The 14,640-nt window shown below is 48.1% G+C and overlaps 1 protein-coding gene across 1 annotated transcript; it reads right to left on the bottom strand.

The window, feature by feature from the left end:
* Positions 1-3,196: 3,196 nt before the first annotated feature.
* WFIKKN2 (WAP, follistatin/kazal, immunoglobulin, kunitz and netrin domain containing 2) lies at positions 3,197-7,120 on the bottom strand. Its single transcript, XM_085304594.1, has 2 exons — positions 6,920-7,120; positions 3,197-4,708 (listed from the first exon to the last, which is right to left on the bottom strand). The coding sequence occupies exons 1-2, from the start codon at positions 7,118-7,120 to the stop codon at positions 3,197-3,199; spliced, it is 1,713 nt and encodes a 570-aa protein (XP_085160720.1).
* Between the last annotated feature and the right edge of the window lie 7,520 nt (positions 7,121-14,640).

Below are 14,640 nucleotides of genomic sequence, written 5' to 3'. Positions count from 1 at the left end.
CTAGTTTTGGTTCGGTCCCATGCCAAKGTGAAGTGGAAGTACAGTGCTTCCAAAAGGACCAGCATGTTTTTTTATCCTGGTGACCAGGGTTAGAGGAAGGGGGGCTGATGGGGCAAGAGGGCACTTCTCCAYCCAGGCTGAGGCAGAAGTGGTGCTTCCACTTGGTCCTGCACGTCCTGGGGCTGGTAGTGGTGTAGCTTGTCAGTCACTGCACTACGCTCAAGAAGGGGTYGGTCATGTTCAATATTTACCTTCTCTGGATGACCTAAACTGGTGGTTGGTGTCCCTGGTGGCCTGCTGGGAACTGAGCTTCCTCTTGCCATGGGGCTGCTTTGCTGGTCGTGAGCTGGTCCCAGGTGTCCCCTACATCACCTGTGTCCTTGAGGAGCCAGGCTGGACTGCTTGGTGCCAGCCCACGCTGCACTGTACTGGTAGACTTACCAGTCGCAGTGATTCCCTGGGGAAGCAAGCCCTTGCATGCTGGGGATTGCAAGGTTTGGCTAAGAAAGATCTTTTTGAAACACTCTGAGTCCTTCCAGTGAGCTTGCTCATGCACCATGCGCTCTTGATGTAACCTTTTCATGGCATCCATTTGGTTGAGCTGAAGGGCTCTGTCTGCTGAAAGGGCCTGGAAGACAACGTAGCAGTGTTGACTCTTGCATACCCTGGGTATGYTGAGTCTTACACACCCTTCAGCAAATTGCTTGCATGCTTACTTAACAGTAAGTACATACTTCGGTCCTTTGGGCTTCACTGGTAGCAAAAGTATGCTTTTTAGATCCCAGGTTTAAGCACTGTAATGTACTAACTGGAAAAGCAAGAAATTATGCAGCTCTTAGCTACATTTGCGTCCCAACTCTTCTGGAACAACTGGGTACAAGTCTCTAGAGCCACTAAAACACTCCCACACTTGCAAAATCCTTTAGCTTTTGGAAAAAAAGAACCAGTCTTTACTAAACCTTCATCCTCTGGTGCCTCCGTATTAGAAAGTATGGCAAGAATATGCCACTTCTTACTGATTACTTGCAAAACAACAGATGAGCCACAGAAAAAGTGGTGCTTACTATGACCAGGAATGGTCCAGCGGTGGTGCTAAATGTTTCAGAGGGCAGCAGGGCTGCTCCGGAAAACAGTCTTCACAAGAACATACAAAATTTTATGAATCTCCAGTTGGAATTTTTATCACRTACACTTAGGAAGGGTACAACAAAAGAACAAACAGGTATTTTGCGGGCCAGTAGTCTGACAGAGGGTCTTCTCCCTCTCRCCCAGCTTCCTTTGAAAGTATACAAGTGAGCAGAGATCACTTCCATACCCGTTGCCTGAGCGTTTCTGATGTGTAAATCAGACCCAGAACCACCAAAGAGCCTGCTTTTCTGCCTGGGGGGGGGTTCTGCCCGTCGCTCGGGCTATGAGGTGGAAGGCGCAGAAAGCCTACCTGTAAATGGGAGTTGGGCCATATTCCAACATTTCTTCTGAACTCAGCTCCTCCACTGTCTCATAGGTTTCCTCCCTGCAGCCTCTGCTGATATCCGCAAGGCCCACAAGGTTTTTGGACCTCGAGGCTTGCTGAAGCCTAGCATCTGCCTTCCCCAGGTCCTTACCGTGACCAGCCCCAACACGCTTGTGCAAAAAGCACACGTGCTGCCCGGGAACCGCTCTCCTCCCGCCGCCTCCGGCAGGCCCTCCAGCAAGCCCGTTAGATGGCACCACGGAGTAGCGCTAGCAGCACCTTCCTTCCTTTCGCTGAAATGTATCTTGATACATTTCCAGCCTTGAATCGGCCTTTTGTGCGACAGCAGAAAGCTCTGGGCACTGTTGTAGTAACTCGCTGAACCAACCGAACAAAGAGCGTAGTAATGATAAGGATCGCCATGTAATGCTCTCCCCGTTTCGGTACAAAGACGGTCCTCAGCAGAGCCAGGATTTTTCCAGGATCAGCCTTTTCTTTATTTAAGGATTGTGCATATGCAAACATTACATTTTTGGACACACAAACATTAAAATGATCAATCCAGTGTGTACGCACATGCTCTCACCCACGGCCTGTGCTGGTTTTCTTGGGATATTTTTTCATACAAGCACACAGTGTGACCCTGCACAAAATGTTTTCAGTGATTTGAAAGACTGCTGTAAAAAGGGTCAAAATGATAAACGCTTTTGAAGAGTGTATGCTGTGTATGTTTGTGTATACGCATTTGTGTTTCCGCAGCTTYGTGTCGGCTCATGTGTAACAGTCTGCAGACTGCTTATTGCACTTTYCAATCTTCAATTTTGTTCTGACCGCTCTTTACTCTCTTACCTATAGAATCAGGCATGCTGATGAAATTAAGCAATAAAGCACAGCATATGCTCAGGTGTAACGCGCTTTCAAAACAAAAGACAGCTTGCAGCATACAGCCGTCCCTCTGCCTAGGACTTTTTAGTGTTAGACAAGCAATGTATTGATTAAAGCAAAAACGGGGAAGTGCAATGGAATGAGGATGTTTGCTGACATTATTCTTATGACAGAAAAGTTTGCTCAGGGATGAGACTGTGCTTGGGCTTTTACACAGACCCGTTGTCCTGAGTATAGAATCAAGGGAGTTTTTTGAGTAAGGATTGCAAGGTAGGTACCAATTGCCATTCAAAAATGAAGTACAATCCAAAGAAAATGGCTAGGAAATTTTCAATTAAAAGGAGCAAATTCATAATKCATAGATTGGTTAAATGTGTACAATTGTAAATATAGACAATAATTTACAGGGTTTTCTCTTCAAATATGTTAGTGCTGCTGTGAGGAGACAAGAGTGTGACTTACCATAACATTTCCATACTGTGAGTGAGACAGATTAAGTTGACCTTATATATTACTTAGCTGTGTACCAATTAGCTACACAAATGCTATGAATTCCGTCATTTATGATGGAAGCTACATAAAAATTGTATAATTACTACAGTGAGTCATCTATTTAAATGGCACTCCTATATGGAAAAATTGATTTCAGCACAAGATTAATAGCCTTTTGCTGCTGTTTTACGTGCTTKCCAAAGACCATACTACATTGTTGCTAAGCACGATTAATGGATTAAAATAAGGATTCTGCATAATTCCTACAGTGTATCTTCAAATAGCTTGTTTAGTTTGTACACTAGCCTAGCGCTTGTTAGCCCTACCTAAGGCACAGGTCTGGAAGGCTGACACATGTGCAGAAGGTTAATGTAATCCTAAGAACTCTTTCAAAAGCTCACAGGTTTTCTTGTGGATGACTTCGCGGAGCTTCCGTACGCGACGGATGCTGGAGGTCCCCACAAAGCTGTCTGGCTGTAGGACAGCCATGCCGTTGTGGACATCTCCCATGATGATGAGCTGGCCATCCACTGTGGTCATGTTGGGACATGGGCAGCTCCAGTCCATGTTCAAAAGTGTGATTTCTAGTGGTTCCTTCCCCAGGAATTTTAATCCCATTTTTTCATCTTTGAGAATCTCCTCCACTGTCACCAGGGCATGTCCTGAGTCTTGGTCTTCGGTCAGTTCTGTTATACGGCCCAGAATAACAAAGTCACTTTTGCAGAAGCTTGTCACCAGCTTCTGGCGTGGTTTGCAAGCTTTGCAGTGTGTGTTTTTTGGGAAAGGGCACATCTCTTCACAGGCCTCTCTGCTTTCAAAGTTGTTCTCGTTGCCTCCACACCCACCATAAATGAAGGACTGACATTGCTTTGTCAAGCTGTTATAGGCCCATCTGGGCTCATAGGCTTTGCAGTGACCTTGGAGAGCTGGCAGGTTGCAAATGTTGATTGGGCCGTTCATGCATGTTAACATACAGTTCTCATAGGTCTCAAAGTGGTTGAGGTTGCTGTTACAGTTCCCGTAGATGAAAGTAAAGCAGTTGTTTTTCTTTGCATCGTAATACCACCTGGTCTGCTCTTCTCCGCAGTCTTCACTGTCTGGTTGCTTCAGACACTCGTCTGTTGGAAAATGYGTTTTGTTTTGGGAAGCTTCTTTGGATGTGGGTTCTCCTTTGATAACTGACAAGGGGAAATCGGCCCTGAGAAGGCCACCGCTATTTTTTGCAGTGCAGGTGTAGATGCCTGCGTCTTGGAGCTGGGTGTTGTAGATGACCAGTTGGGCAATATTGGTGACCACAACATTCCCTCTGACATGATTTGGCTTCATAATGACTTTCTCTTTCCCATCGACCTGCTTCTCCCATGTGATTTCTGGCTTGGGTCTCCCTGTAACATCGCAGAGGAAGCTCACAGTCTCTCCCACGTAGACTGACTGGTGGACTGGGTTGTTCACTAGCACTGGTGGCAAGATATCAATGATGGTCGTCTCTGAATAGGCAGTAGTAGGGCGAGCTGTTGTTTCTGGTGGGATAGGGCTGGTGTTTGGCCAGGTAAGATGGTATCGACAGGTGACAACGTTCAGTGTAATGCCTTTAATGCAAGCTTCTGCGTCCATGTAGCACTTGTTATAGTAGGTGAGCCCATCGGAGGCACAGGTGAAGCTCGGCTCCTTCTCACATCTGTCCTTGCACTTGCACACAGGTTGTCCATCCCAGATGTCGCACTCTGAGCCTTGCTGGATGCACATGAAACGGTCGCAGGTTGCTTCTTTGGGCATTCCCACCGGCCCTTTCTTCCCCTTGACGTCCATGTACCGAGCCGCCACGCAGCTCTTCGTCCCGCAGACATTGGGGCAGCACTTCTCAAATGTCTCACACTCCTGAGGGGAAACGAAACAACCCAGTCATTAACGGGGACAGAGTAAAGTCCGAGCTAGCGAGCAGAGCTCCCAGAAACTTTCAGGGTCTTAACTTAGCGAACCCACTTCTGCCAAAGATTATCTATCTCACATAACCTGGGGTCCGAAGCTGCGTTTCCCCACCAGTATCAAGTACAACTGGCCCTGCCATGCGAGGTGACATGTGGCAAACCATGCTGGGGTTTCTGATGTGCTTTAAGAGAAGACCCTAGAGAAAGGAAAGGCACTGCTTTTTCTCAGACACTAAGTTCATCGTAAGTCTCTCACAGTCACATGGACGGCTTGACTACAGAACTAACAACCCCCCTTCCAGCACTCTCCGAAATGCCTAAGGACAAGCCCTGAGAAACAAGAGCGGATGGAAAGTCTTATCATATGGCTGTAGGCAGTAATCCTTCTTATTTTCCACAAAAGTATGTAAAGTATTATTTGAATTCCTTGAGACTAACAGCATACTCTTGGAGGCGAAACTGCCAAGGACTTGTAATTGTTCATGTTGTAGAGGAAATAGAATATCTCAAAAGCAAGGAAATTCTTGCTCCAGAAATAATTTGTTTTCTATGGTATTTAGAAAAACAAACCCCAAACATCTCATAATGGYTTCTGTCCTATTTTAGTCTTATTTTCAAATGCAGCATCCCTATTCTAGTGATTTATTACACTTCATGTTAGTTACAGTCAGCTGTAAATTGTGGTTAATTTTAGCAGRATTTTTTTTTCTATACAGAAAAGGTATTTGATACATGTCCGTTAGTATCACAGCTACTGTGTTATTCATGGATTACTTTAAAGGACCATGGACACTGGTATGATATACACAACAGGACACATTCCTGCTTTGTGTTAAACCTCTGCAGTCCCCCTAAAATCCTTTGGCTTTCTCTGTAAGTGAGAAAAAGATTGCTTTGTAAGCTACCAAACTAAATAGCTTCTCCTGAGTCCTGGATCTCTTCCTTATAGGGAAAAAGATGACCTAATAGCGTAACTCTTTCCCCATTTCTAGCTGCACACCACTAGGTTYCAGAAGCAAAGTTGCAAAACTTAATGAACAATATTTCCAGCTGAGCTTAATGAGCCTGGTTTTAGCAAAGCCGGTGGCACAGTGCTGGGTCGCTTGCAGACCGCAGGCATGCGAGTTCCCAGGACTCCGGGCTGCCACAAGGCAAAAGCAAAAGGATTTTTATCCAGTGGCTTCTGACTTTCAATTTTTGACTAGAAATTTATTAAAACAATGCCCTCTGCTGTTGTTAGGTTTTTGCAAGTGTTTTAGTATTCATTGCCGCACCTGGTAGTTGAAATAGAGGAGGATTAATCAGAAACGCCAAAATTAAGAGAGCACCTTCCTTGTAACATAGGTCTGTTTCAGCAAATCTGCGTTTACTTGATGGCCAGCCTCTTACTCCATTTCCCACTACTTTTATCATTGCAGAAGCTATTTGGCTACAGAGCATGAACCAATTGATTTTTTTCAGCATGGTATATACGGCTGTCAGCCTGGTTTCGACTGCAGAATCTGTGCCGTTGGACATGCTGTAAGAGACAGGAAGAGCAGGTATTTTCAGATGCCAGCTTGAGCTGGCAGTGCTGACAGGTTGAAAAATGATTTTCAGGGTTGTAAGCTAAGCACATTTTGAGCTGGAAGCATCACCGAGAACATCTGCCTGGTCATTTTATCCATGTCCCTGTTTTCACTCCAAGCACGCTTCATGTTTCAAGTGCAGCAAAGGCTGATGATTTACATGCTAAATCAAGTGATTTCATCCAGAATTCCTCCCAGGAATATAAAGCATTGATGATGGCCACTGACAATAAAGAACCTGGTGACACTGCTAAAATACTATGGATTGGCCCCAACACATGCTGGGTTCTGGAGTATCAAATTCAGATGTTTCCTTTGGCAAAAAAACAGGGAAAATGATCAAACAGAGTGACTGCTGCACCTACATCAGCATAAGTGAGAGTGCCACACACCTCCGCACTTAACAGATGAGGCATCAAATCTTTTTTAATTTAGATAGATCAAAGGTCAATTAAATACATGCGTTGTCTGGATCAAGTCCCGCACGGTGCCGATGCCCTTCTATCTGGAACAGAAACAAACTGTGGTGCAAACACACACACCAACAAACCCCGTAGTCCACGCACGGATGTATAGAAATGTGCATCACTCACCAGGTCGGCTTCGCACTCTCGCTTGCAAGTGCTCTGCGCGTCTACCCACAGGTTGGGGTTCATGTCATTTGGGCATATCCCAGCGTGTGAATACCGTATGGGAGGTAAAGCTCTCCCTTTCAGAGAGACCTCCAGAAGCAAGAGGACACTGCTCTTCCCCAGCAAGATCCACATCCACCGAGTGAACAGCACCAACAACATCTCAGAACTTCTCCAGGGCAATGGCAGGGACTGAGTTGGAGGATAGTTCTCGTTTGCCTGGGTYGCTTTTTCCTTGGCGAGCCTTAAATTTTTGAGGAACCCAAAAACACCTGCTTTCTGTAAAAATTTCAGCAAGCTCCTTTCCTGTCTCTGTTGATAGTGCAGCTTGGTCTGGACCTCATTGGATTAAAGGTCCTCGGAAGTTACCCCCTTATTTTAAGAGAAATGCTAATAGTCTGAGCAGAGTTAGCTCTATTTATACCCTGCCTCTGTTAACAAGTCAGAAAAAGTAAACTTGATTTCTTTGACAGGCACACGCTTCCTATGTCCTGGTGGCAGTCAGACAGATTTGTTGCAAGAAAAAAAAGCTGGAAAGAGTTTAAAAGGCTGGAACTGGCACGGTGGGACCCCTGCATGTTTCTGAATGCAGGGAGGCCTTCTTAACCCCTTTAGACCTAAAGTACTTCCCTACGCTAAGAATGGCATTTACTTCTGAAAGAGTACTTGTCTAAATAACACGGACCCGCAATCAGGGGATTTCCCCACAGCAAGGGGCTACACAAGCACTGCTAAAAGGAACAAGTAATAGGATTGAAGCAATTAAAGCTGGAATATCATATTTTAACAAAGGAAGCAGGGAAAAAAATAACTTATTTAAACTTAGGATCTGCAAAGCAATATGTCTGCACAGATTGCCCCGGGGTTCCTACTCCTTTTTTACTCCTCTTTGGTGCTGAGATTTGCAGGATGCTGTTTTTAATGCTGCCCTCCAACCCACCAGCAAGACGTTAAAAGTGTCCCCAAACTCCTCCACGTTTCCTGAACGCGAGATCCCGCTTTGCTGACCCCTTTAACAGCAACAACAAAAAAATAGTAGAAGTTCAACTCTATGGAAACCTGCATAAAGGAATGTACAGCATTTTTGCATTGGGTGGGGGGAGAAATTCGCTCAAGCTGAGTTCCTCGCTCCCTGATTATTACAGTGCGGGGCTGATCCTGTTAGCGCTGAACATGCGCCAAACTCCGGAGACGAGGGACCGAAGTCGACGCTGCTCAGCACCTGGCAGGATTAGAGCCTTTGGGCTGCTCGCGGGGCTGTTGGGACGGATGCTGCTCGATGCCGCGTGCGTCCTGGGAGGACCAGGTAAGTTTGCAGCCCGTGCGGGGCCGATGCCGCCGCGATCCGGCGCAGGAGGGAGGGAAGGCGGCGCAGCCGCGCAGGCGCTCGCGGGAGCTGCGTCCTGCACCGGGTGGTGTGGCCGGAAGACAGCCAGGCACAACCAAACCTCGAGCTCGAAAGTTTTTCTGTTGGGTTTATTAAACCAGTGCTGTTTTCCGCAGTTGACTTTGGGCCTGATTCTCCCCTGGCTGACGGTGGCTGCAAAAATCAGGATCACCTGGCAGCCGTAGTGAGACCGTAGCTAAAGCCAGGCCAGGCCCCAGGAAATGTGGTCCCTGCTCCTCCGGCGGTGTCAGTGAGCCGGTTGCATTTACCTGTTCGCATTGCTCAGGATTTCCCCGCAAAGGAAGGGAGAGCAACGTGGCGCGAACCTTCGCTCAGCTCTGGCTCTCGAGGCTTACAGAAGAGGCTCTAGCAGCTTTGGTTTGTGCGAACGTGTTAACGATATGCACAGCATTTGAATTTCCTATGACATGGGGAAGGAAGAAGTTGTCCAAATTAGCTATTTATAAGGAGCGAAGTCAACCGCCAGGCAGCAGTTTGCAGTTGATTTATTCTCTCTGGAACTTTATAAACCTGCATGACACTTGTACAAAGTGGGGCTGTGCTCAAAATGTTTTATTCAGTACTTGTTTACAAAGACAAACGCAGCACCCTGTGATGCCTAAAAAAGCCAACCAAAAATGACACATTCCCAAGAGGTGCTTAAAATTCTTACAGCTCTATTAACAACAAAATCACATGTATTAGCGATCCTGTTGACTAAACAAAGACACTTTATATTGTAAAACTGACCGAAGATAAGCTTTGAACCCCGCGCTGCAGCTGCCCGCGGGTCTAGAGGAGCACGGCCRTCGCAGGCGCTGGCGAGGAGGCGCCGCGGTGAGCGTGAGCGCGAGCGTGAGCGCGGCGGTCTCACCCCGGCAGCGGTAACTTCCTCGTCCTCGGCTTTGCCACCGTGTAGCCTTGGACAAGCCATTTTCCCTGCCTTTTTCGGTGTGCTTTCTGGCTGTTTCACGCGTTACTCTGCACTTGAGGGCTGGGCTGGACGTGGGAGCAGCTCCATAGTGCCCCGTGCGGGCTGGTCCTCTGCCCGCCAAACCACCACGGCCCTGCCATGGAAGGGACCTGCTAGTGTGGGGCTTCCTGTCCCCGGGCAGCCCCTCCGTGGGGACATCCATCGCCCTTCTTCCAACGCTGCTTTGGGGCTTGTTTCCCCTCCCAGGCTGAGGCTCATGTCCCAGGGGCCCGGTCCCCACCATGGGGGAGCAGAGCACAGCCACGTGCAGAGCGTCTTCCGTGAAGAACCAGGTGCTGGGTTTTGGAGGTCAGACGGAGCAGTTGCCTGCTTTTCTATGCCTACCTCTGCCCGACCCGGGGGCATATCCTCCAGGAATAGMTACGTCTCACCGAGGCGCTCCCCTTCCGGCACCCAGGCACCGTGTTCGGCGTGCAGAGCCCGTCTGAAGGGGCGATCGCGTGGGCTACGCTGCTCTGCTGACTTCGCTGCGTCCCTGGTACAGGTCGGCGGGMGCGTTCAAGGAAAGGCCACTCAGATGCCTGTAGTTGATGTGTTGTCACCAGTAGCTTTTGCTGGGTCACAGGGCTAACACGAACGAGGCCCAGGAAAGGCGTTAAGTGCAAAATCAGCCTTTCAGCAAGCTYTGCACAGGAAGCCTCTTAGGAACTCAAATCCTGGTCTAATCCAACAGGGACTGGGCAGATGCGGTGCACAGAGCTTCCCACATGATGCTCTGTCCCTTCGACTCCCACCGCTGCAGAAGGGATAGGAAGCCCTCAGCCCCGTGAAGGATCAGTCCCTTGGCCACTTAACACAGCTGAAAGCAGGAGGAAAACAGGGCCATAAATCTCTCCRTGAATGCACGCAGGCAGCTCCTGAGGTTAGAGGAGACAGGGAGAACTTGGAATAACCCTTGACAGCAGTTTYGTTCACGCCAGGACACCCTGTCACCGAAACGCCATTACCCGAACGGATGGGCACATCCCGGAGGGGAGGCGACCGTGCGCAGTGCCCCAGCCGCGGCGGTGCGGGGCAGCTGGGGACCCCGGCTGTGCTGCACCGACAGCCGAGCACCGCGTGACTAACGCGTTCCGTATCTCCTGGGTTCATTAAAGGCTAGATTCTCGCCTGGTTTAAATTAGTTTAGCTCTCTGACCTCAATGGATCTGACTGGCTACTCCAGAGCATCACCAATTTATGCCAGCTGCAAATCAGATTCTTTAAGTTTAAAGTCCTTGCGTACAGTTTTTCTGTTCTTTATTGTTTATAAAGCTTATTAACTTTTTAAAGTATAAAATTTCTATAAACAAACCTATTATAATCGCATAGTTTAAGGTTTGCCTTGTTTCATCCATGGAGTCACTGCCAGATACTAATGTGATCAAGATCTTCCCAAATGAGTTCAAATCCTGCTCCTAACCCCAAATGCCCCTTTCAGATCAAGGWGTTGACCTGAGTCTATTGGATGGGGGCTGGGAAGAGCTTTCYCTTGACCTCGGATGGACAAACCTGCTGGCGTGGAGTGACATCCCGGCTCTGTTCCCRGTGGTGGGGAACGCAAGACACACACAGTCTCAGGAGCGGCTCTGCCAAGCCAGCCTGTACCCCAAAAATGTCAGTGTAAAAAGCCCTTCTCAGGATACTCAGGGTCTGCCTGGGGCTGTTCACCCAGAACTGGCTTAATCATTGCTGTTTTCAGTAATGATCATTTCTTCCCCTTCCCAAASTCCTATGAGAAGATTTTGCTCCTCCTCATTGTGCCAAACCCTGGCTCAATGTTTTCGTGTGTCCCCTCCTAATCAAGGGAGGAAATGGGACTCTCAGACGGATGGGGAAATATAAACCTTTTTTAAAACCACTTCTAAAGAAAAAGTAAATTGTTGATCATATTTATTAGGCAAAATGAGCAGCTCTCATCTGGAGATGTTCAGTGGATGGCAAACTGATTTGCTAGTTTCATTTGTGGAAGGGATCTTGGCAGGATCTGCCACCCTGCAACGCTAAACGTCCTGTCTCTGCATCTGCAAAGGGGCCCTGGCAAATTCGGCCTCTCGTGCTGTCTGGGCCGGCAGCCACCTGGAGCCAGTTTTGCCAACACAAACACAAAATACCCCCTCTGACGGCGTGGCTGCACTTCACGTGCCAGTTGGTGGCTCGCTAGCTGCGACCGTGGCATTGAGAGCCGTAACAGCAGGGCTCGTGGCTGCGGTGGGCTCCCCGTGTGCCGCTGGGGTGCAGAGGACGCCGTCGGGACCGATGGCAGGAGCTGGGGGGACGGGGTTGCTGCTGGGTCCCGATGGGGCTGCAGCGGTGGGTTTGGCTGTGCCGGAAGGGCTGTCCGTGCGGACCACAGCCTCTCCACAGCAAGCGTAGAGCTGGCAGGTGGGTTATAGCGCATCTTTCCTTGGACACTCTCTCTGACACACACATCCACGCTATCRCCTACAGGTGAGTTATTTTCCTCCTCATCGTTCCTTCCTCTTGCCTCATTAATAGACTGGTCAATACTTGCCTTCTCCTTGTGATGAGTCTATAAGGGAGGACAGAACAACGCTTGATGGTGGCTGGCACCTTCAGACTGTGATGAGGAGCTGTGCTGATTCAGATGCGAGCTCCTAGAGTCTGCCACCAGGGCGGCTGGGTTGGACCAGCATGTAGTGGTCTGCCTTTCAGAGATCTGCTTAAAGCAAGGACTCTGGGCTGTGAGGCCACCCGACTTCTCCCAGGCAGGACATTGCCAGACATGGAAATAACTCCCTGCAACACTCAGGCCAAAGATCAGTCCCCTCCTGAGAAAGAGACACTAATCCAGGGCTTGCCTTGCCTGCAAGGACTCCAAACACATAGGACACCCCAAGGACATGCTGTTCTTCATCCCTTCCACCATCCACCCRTGGTTCTTTGGGGACTCTGTGTCACTGAACAGATGAAAATGTAACATCTGAACAGAAAAGTACTTCTTAAAACCTCTGTCTCATTGAAAAAGTAACTATGTTCCCTTTTGTATACAAAGCCTGTTGCATGTAAAGCTGAGAGTCAAACRTTTTAGAGGGAGCATCAGTGCCAGATCTTTTCTGGAGCACAGCTGCCTACCATTTGCCTCAAGCAGTAACATTGCSTCCAAACCCCCACAGGTCTCTAGCTCCAGGACCTCAGCTTTGGCATCCTTTGGCCTGTAAAGGATGAAATCTTCCCCTTGGAGTGATGCTCTGTTCCCRTTAAGCTCACTGTGACCTGCTCAGAGTTTGAGCTCTAGGAGATGGCCAGAAAGCCCAGTCTGGTTGATCCCTGCATGCAATCACTTCAGGTCTTGAGAGCCTATCTACTTTTCTAAACGACCTGCAGGCTGAGCCTGCAGTTCACCTCTGCGTAGCGGGGTGCAAAGGGTAGCAAGCACCCCAGACAAACAGCATGCTATGCTGCCCTCCTTTTCCTCAGCTTGGCTCTGCCATGCGTCAGAAGGGTGTGCACATCATTTTGGGTATGAGATAAGCCAAGCAAGCAGGATTTTCAGCACTGTGTGATACCCTTCAGAGTATCAAAGCAATGGCAAAATGTATTAGACACACAGAGCTTTGCAATTGCACGCATGTGAACAGAGGCAGGTTTGGGCTGAATGTATGCAATGGTAACAGCGTTCCCAGGCCCTATTTTTCAGGGCTATTTGTATGCATAATTAGTGGTAGAAGCATATTTCAGATTCCCCCTAGTTAAGATTTTTGTCAGTGTTCCCTGTGAGCTCCCATAACTAACAAGGGCCATTTCTGAATTCTGCAATAACCCATCTGAGCAGATAACGACATGTAAAGACAGGCAAGGGGAACCGAGGGCATACTTAGAGCTGCGATTGCTCACCGAAATGAGCTGCTGTTTATGTGCATTCTGCCTCATGCGCAGATGCTCAGTAAGCAGAAGTTAATGTAGTTAGACAAAAGGGCTCGGTTTGGTGGGGAAAATCAATAATGTCAGGGAGTTTATTACAGGGTTATGGGCCACCTGCTAGAGCTCAGCATTAGGCCTGCATTACGTTACGTTTCGGTGAGAGCTGATGGCACTGCACTCAGACAAGGCTAGCGCCAGAATTATTATTTTATGCCTCGGCAGATGGCTTCTGCTTGGGGGTTTTATCTTTGAGTGCAGACATACGACTAATCATCATTTGCTTTCTCTTTCTCTGCTAACGTAAGCCRGGCAGGAAGCAATTGCCAGTTTGATGATGGTTCATTACTGCTAGGTTTATTCTGTCTGAAACTGCACAGCAAGAGGCAAAGAGGGTACAAAGCAAGATAATCAAGCAGTTATCAATGAGAYATTTGGAGAAGCTGGGCTCAGCTTTCCTTTCCCTGGCCATCTCACTCGYGCTCTCTTTGAGGCAAAGCCTCAGGTAACCCATGGGCAGTATGGGGAAGCCAGAGAACCAGTTTCTTCGGATTGTAAAATTGCAAAGATCAAATGTAGGGAGTGAATGGATCCTACCTTAGAGCACGAAGGCGACTTCCCAAAGTCCCTTCCAGCCCTATTTTCTGTGATCCCTCAACACAGAGCAAGACCTGCTCCTTCAGTTAAGCTTTGAGTTAGAAGAAAACTAAACTCTGTAAAACAGACCTGGAAAGCCAAGAAGGAGAAATCACAGCAGCAACAGCATCAGTGCAGGGTCGGAGCTTTTCAGGTTAGGCCCCCCAGTTATTACTTGCCCAGCGTACAGGCTRGAGCACTGCCGCCTGCTGAACACTGAGCACACGTGGAAATCCACAGAGACGGATGAGCCACGCGGGTTTCCCAGAGCTCCTCAGAGGGTTTAGTATCCAAAACTTAGCTATAAACAGTAATTAATTTTCTCAAAATGGAAATATTTCCGTTTCTGCAAATACCATAAAATCCTTTTAGCCACAACTCCGTCTCCTTAGAATTTAAATCTAAATTAGGACAAAATTATTTTTAACTGAAGAGTTACTGCCTTCATTTGGCTTTGCTGGTTTTTAGTGGCTCTGGCTGTCACACAGCACACACTAAGCTCTTCTGATCATGCTCGCCATACAACCTCTGCCAGTAGCAGGTCCCCTACCTGCTAAGTTGGACATATTAACAGCCTTTCCAAGAGATGAACAATTTTGTTTCTGTCTGCAGTGCCCCGTGYGCCCTTTTACAGCCAGATCCAAGCCATCATATTCTCTGCACCAGCTTGAACCTAGATCAAGGCCATCAGAATTAGGTAGTAACTCTCCTTTGAGCCCCTAACACCTTTAGTAAAAACACCCAAAGAAGACTAAAACTAGTATAAAGAGGGTGCATCTTTCCTAACATTCATTKGACAACAGA

Source organism: Rhea americana, unplaced genomic scaffold (genome assembly GCF_003343005.1).
Source record: "Rhea americana isolate MKP2758 unplaced genomic scaffold, rheAme1 scaffold_21, whole genome shotgun sequence".
In the NCBI taxonomy this organism is placed as follows: Eukaryota; Metazoa; Chordata; class Aves; order Rheiformes; family Rheidae; genus Rhea; species Rhea americana.
This window is presented reverse-complemented; position numbering and strand designations above follow the sequence as displayed.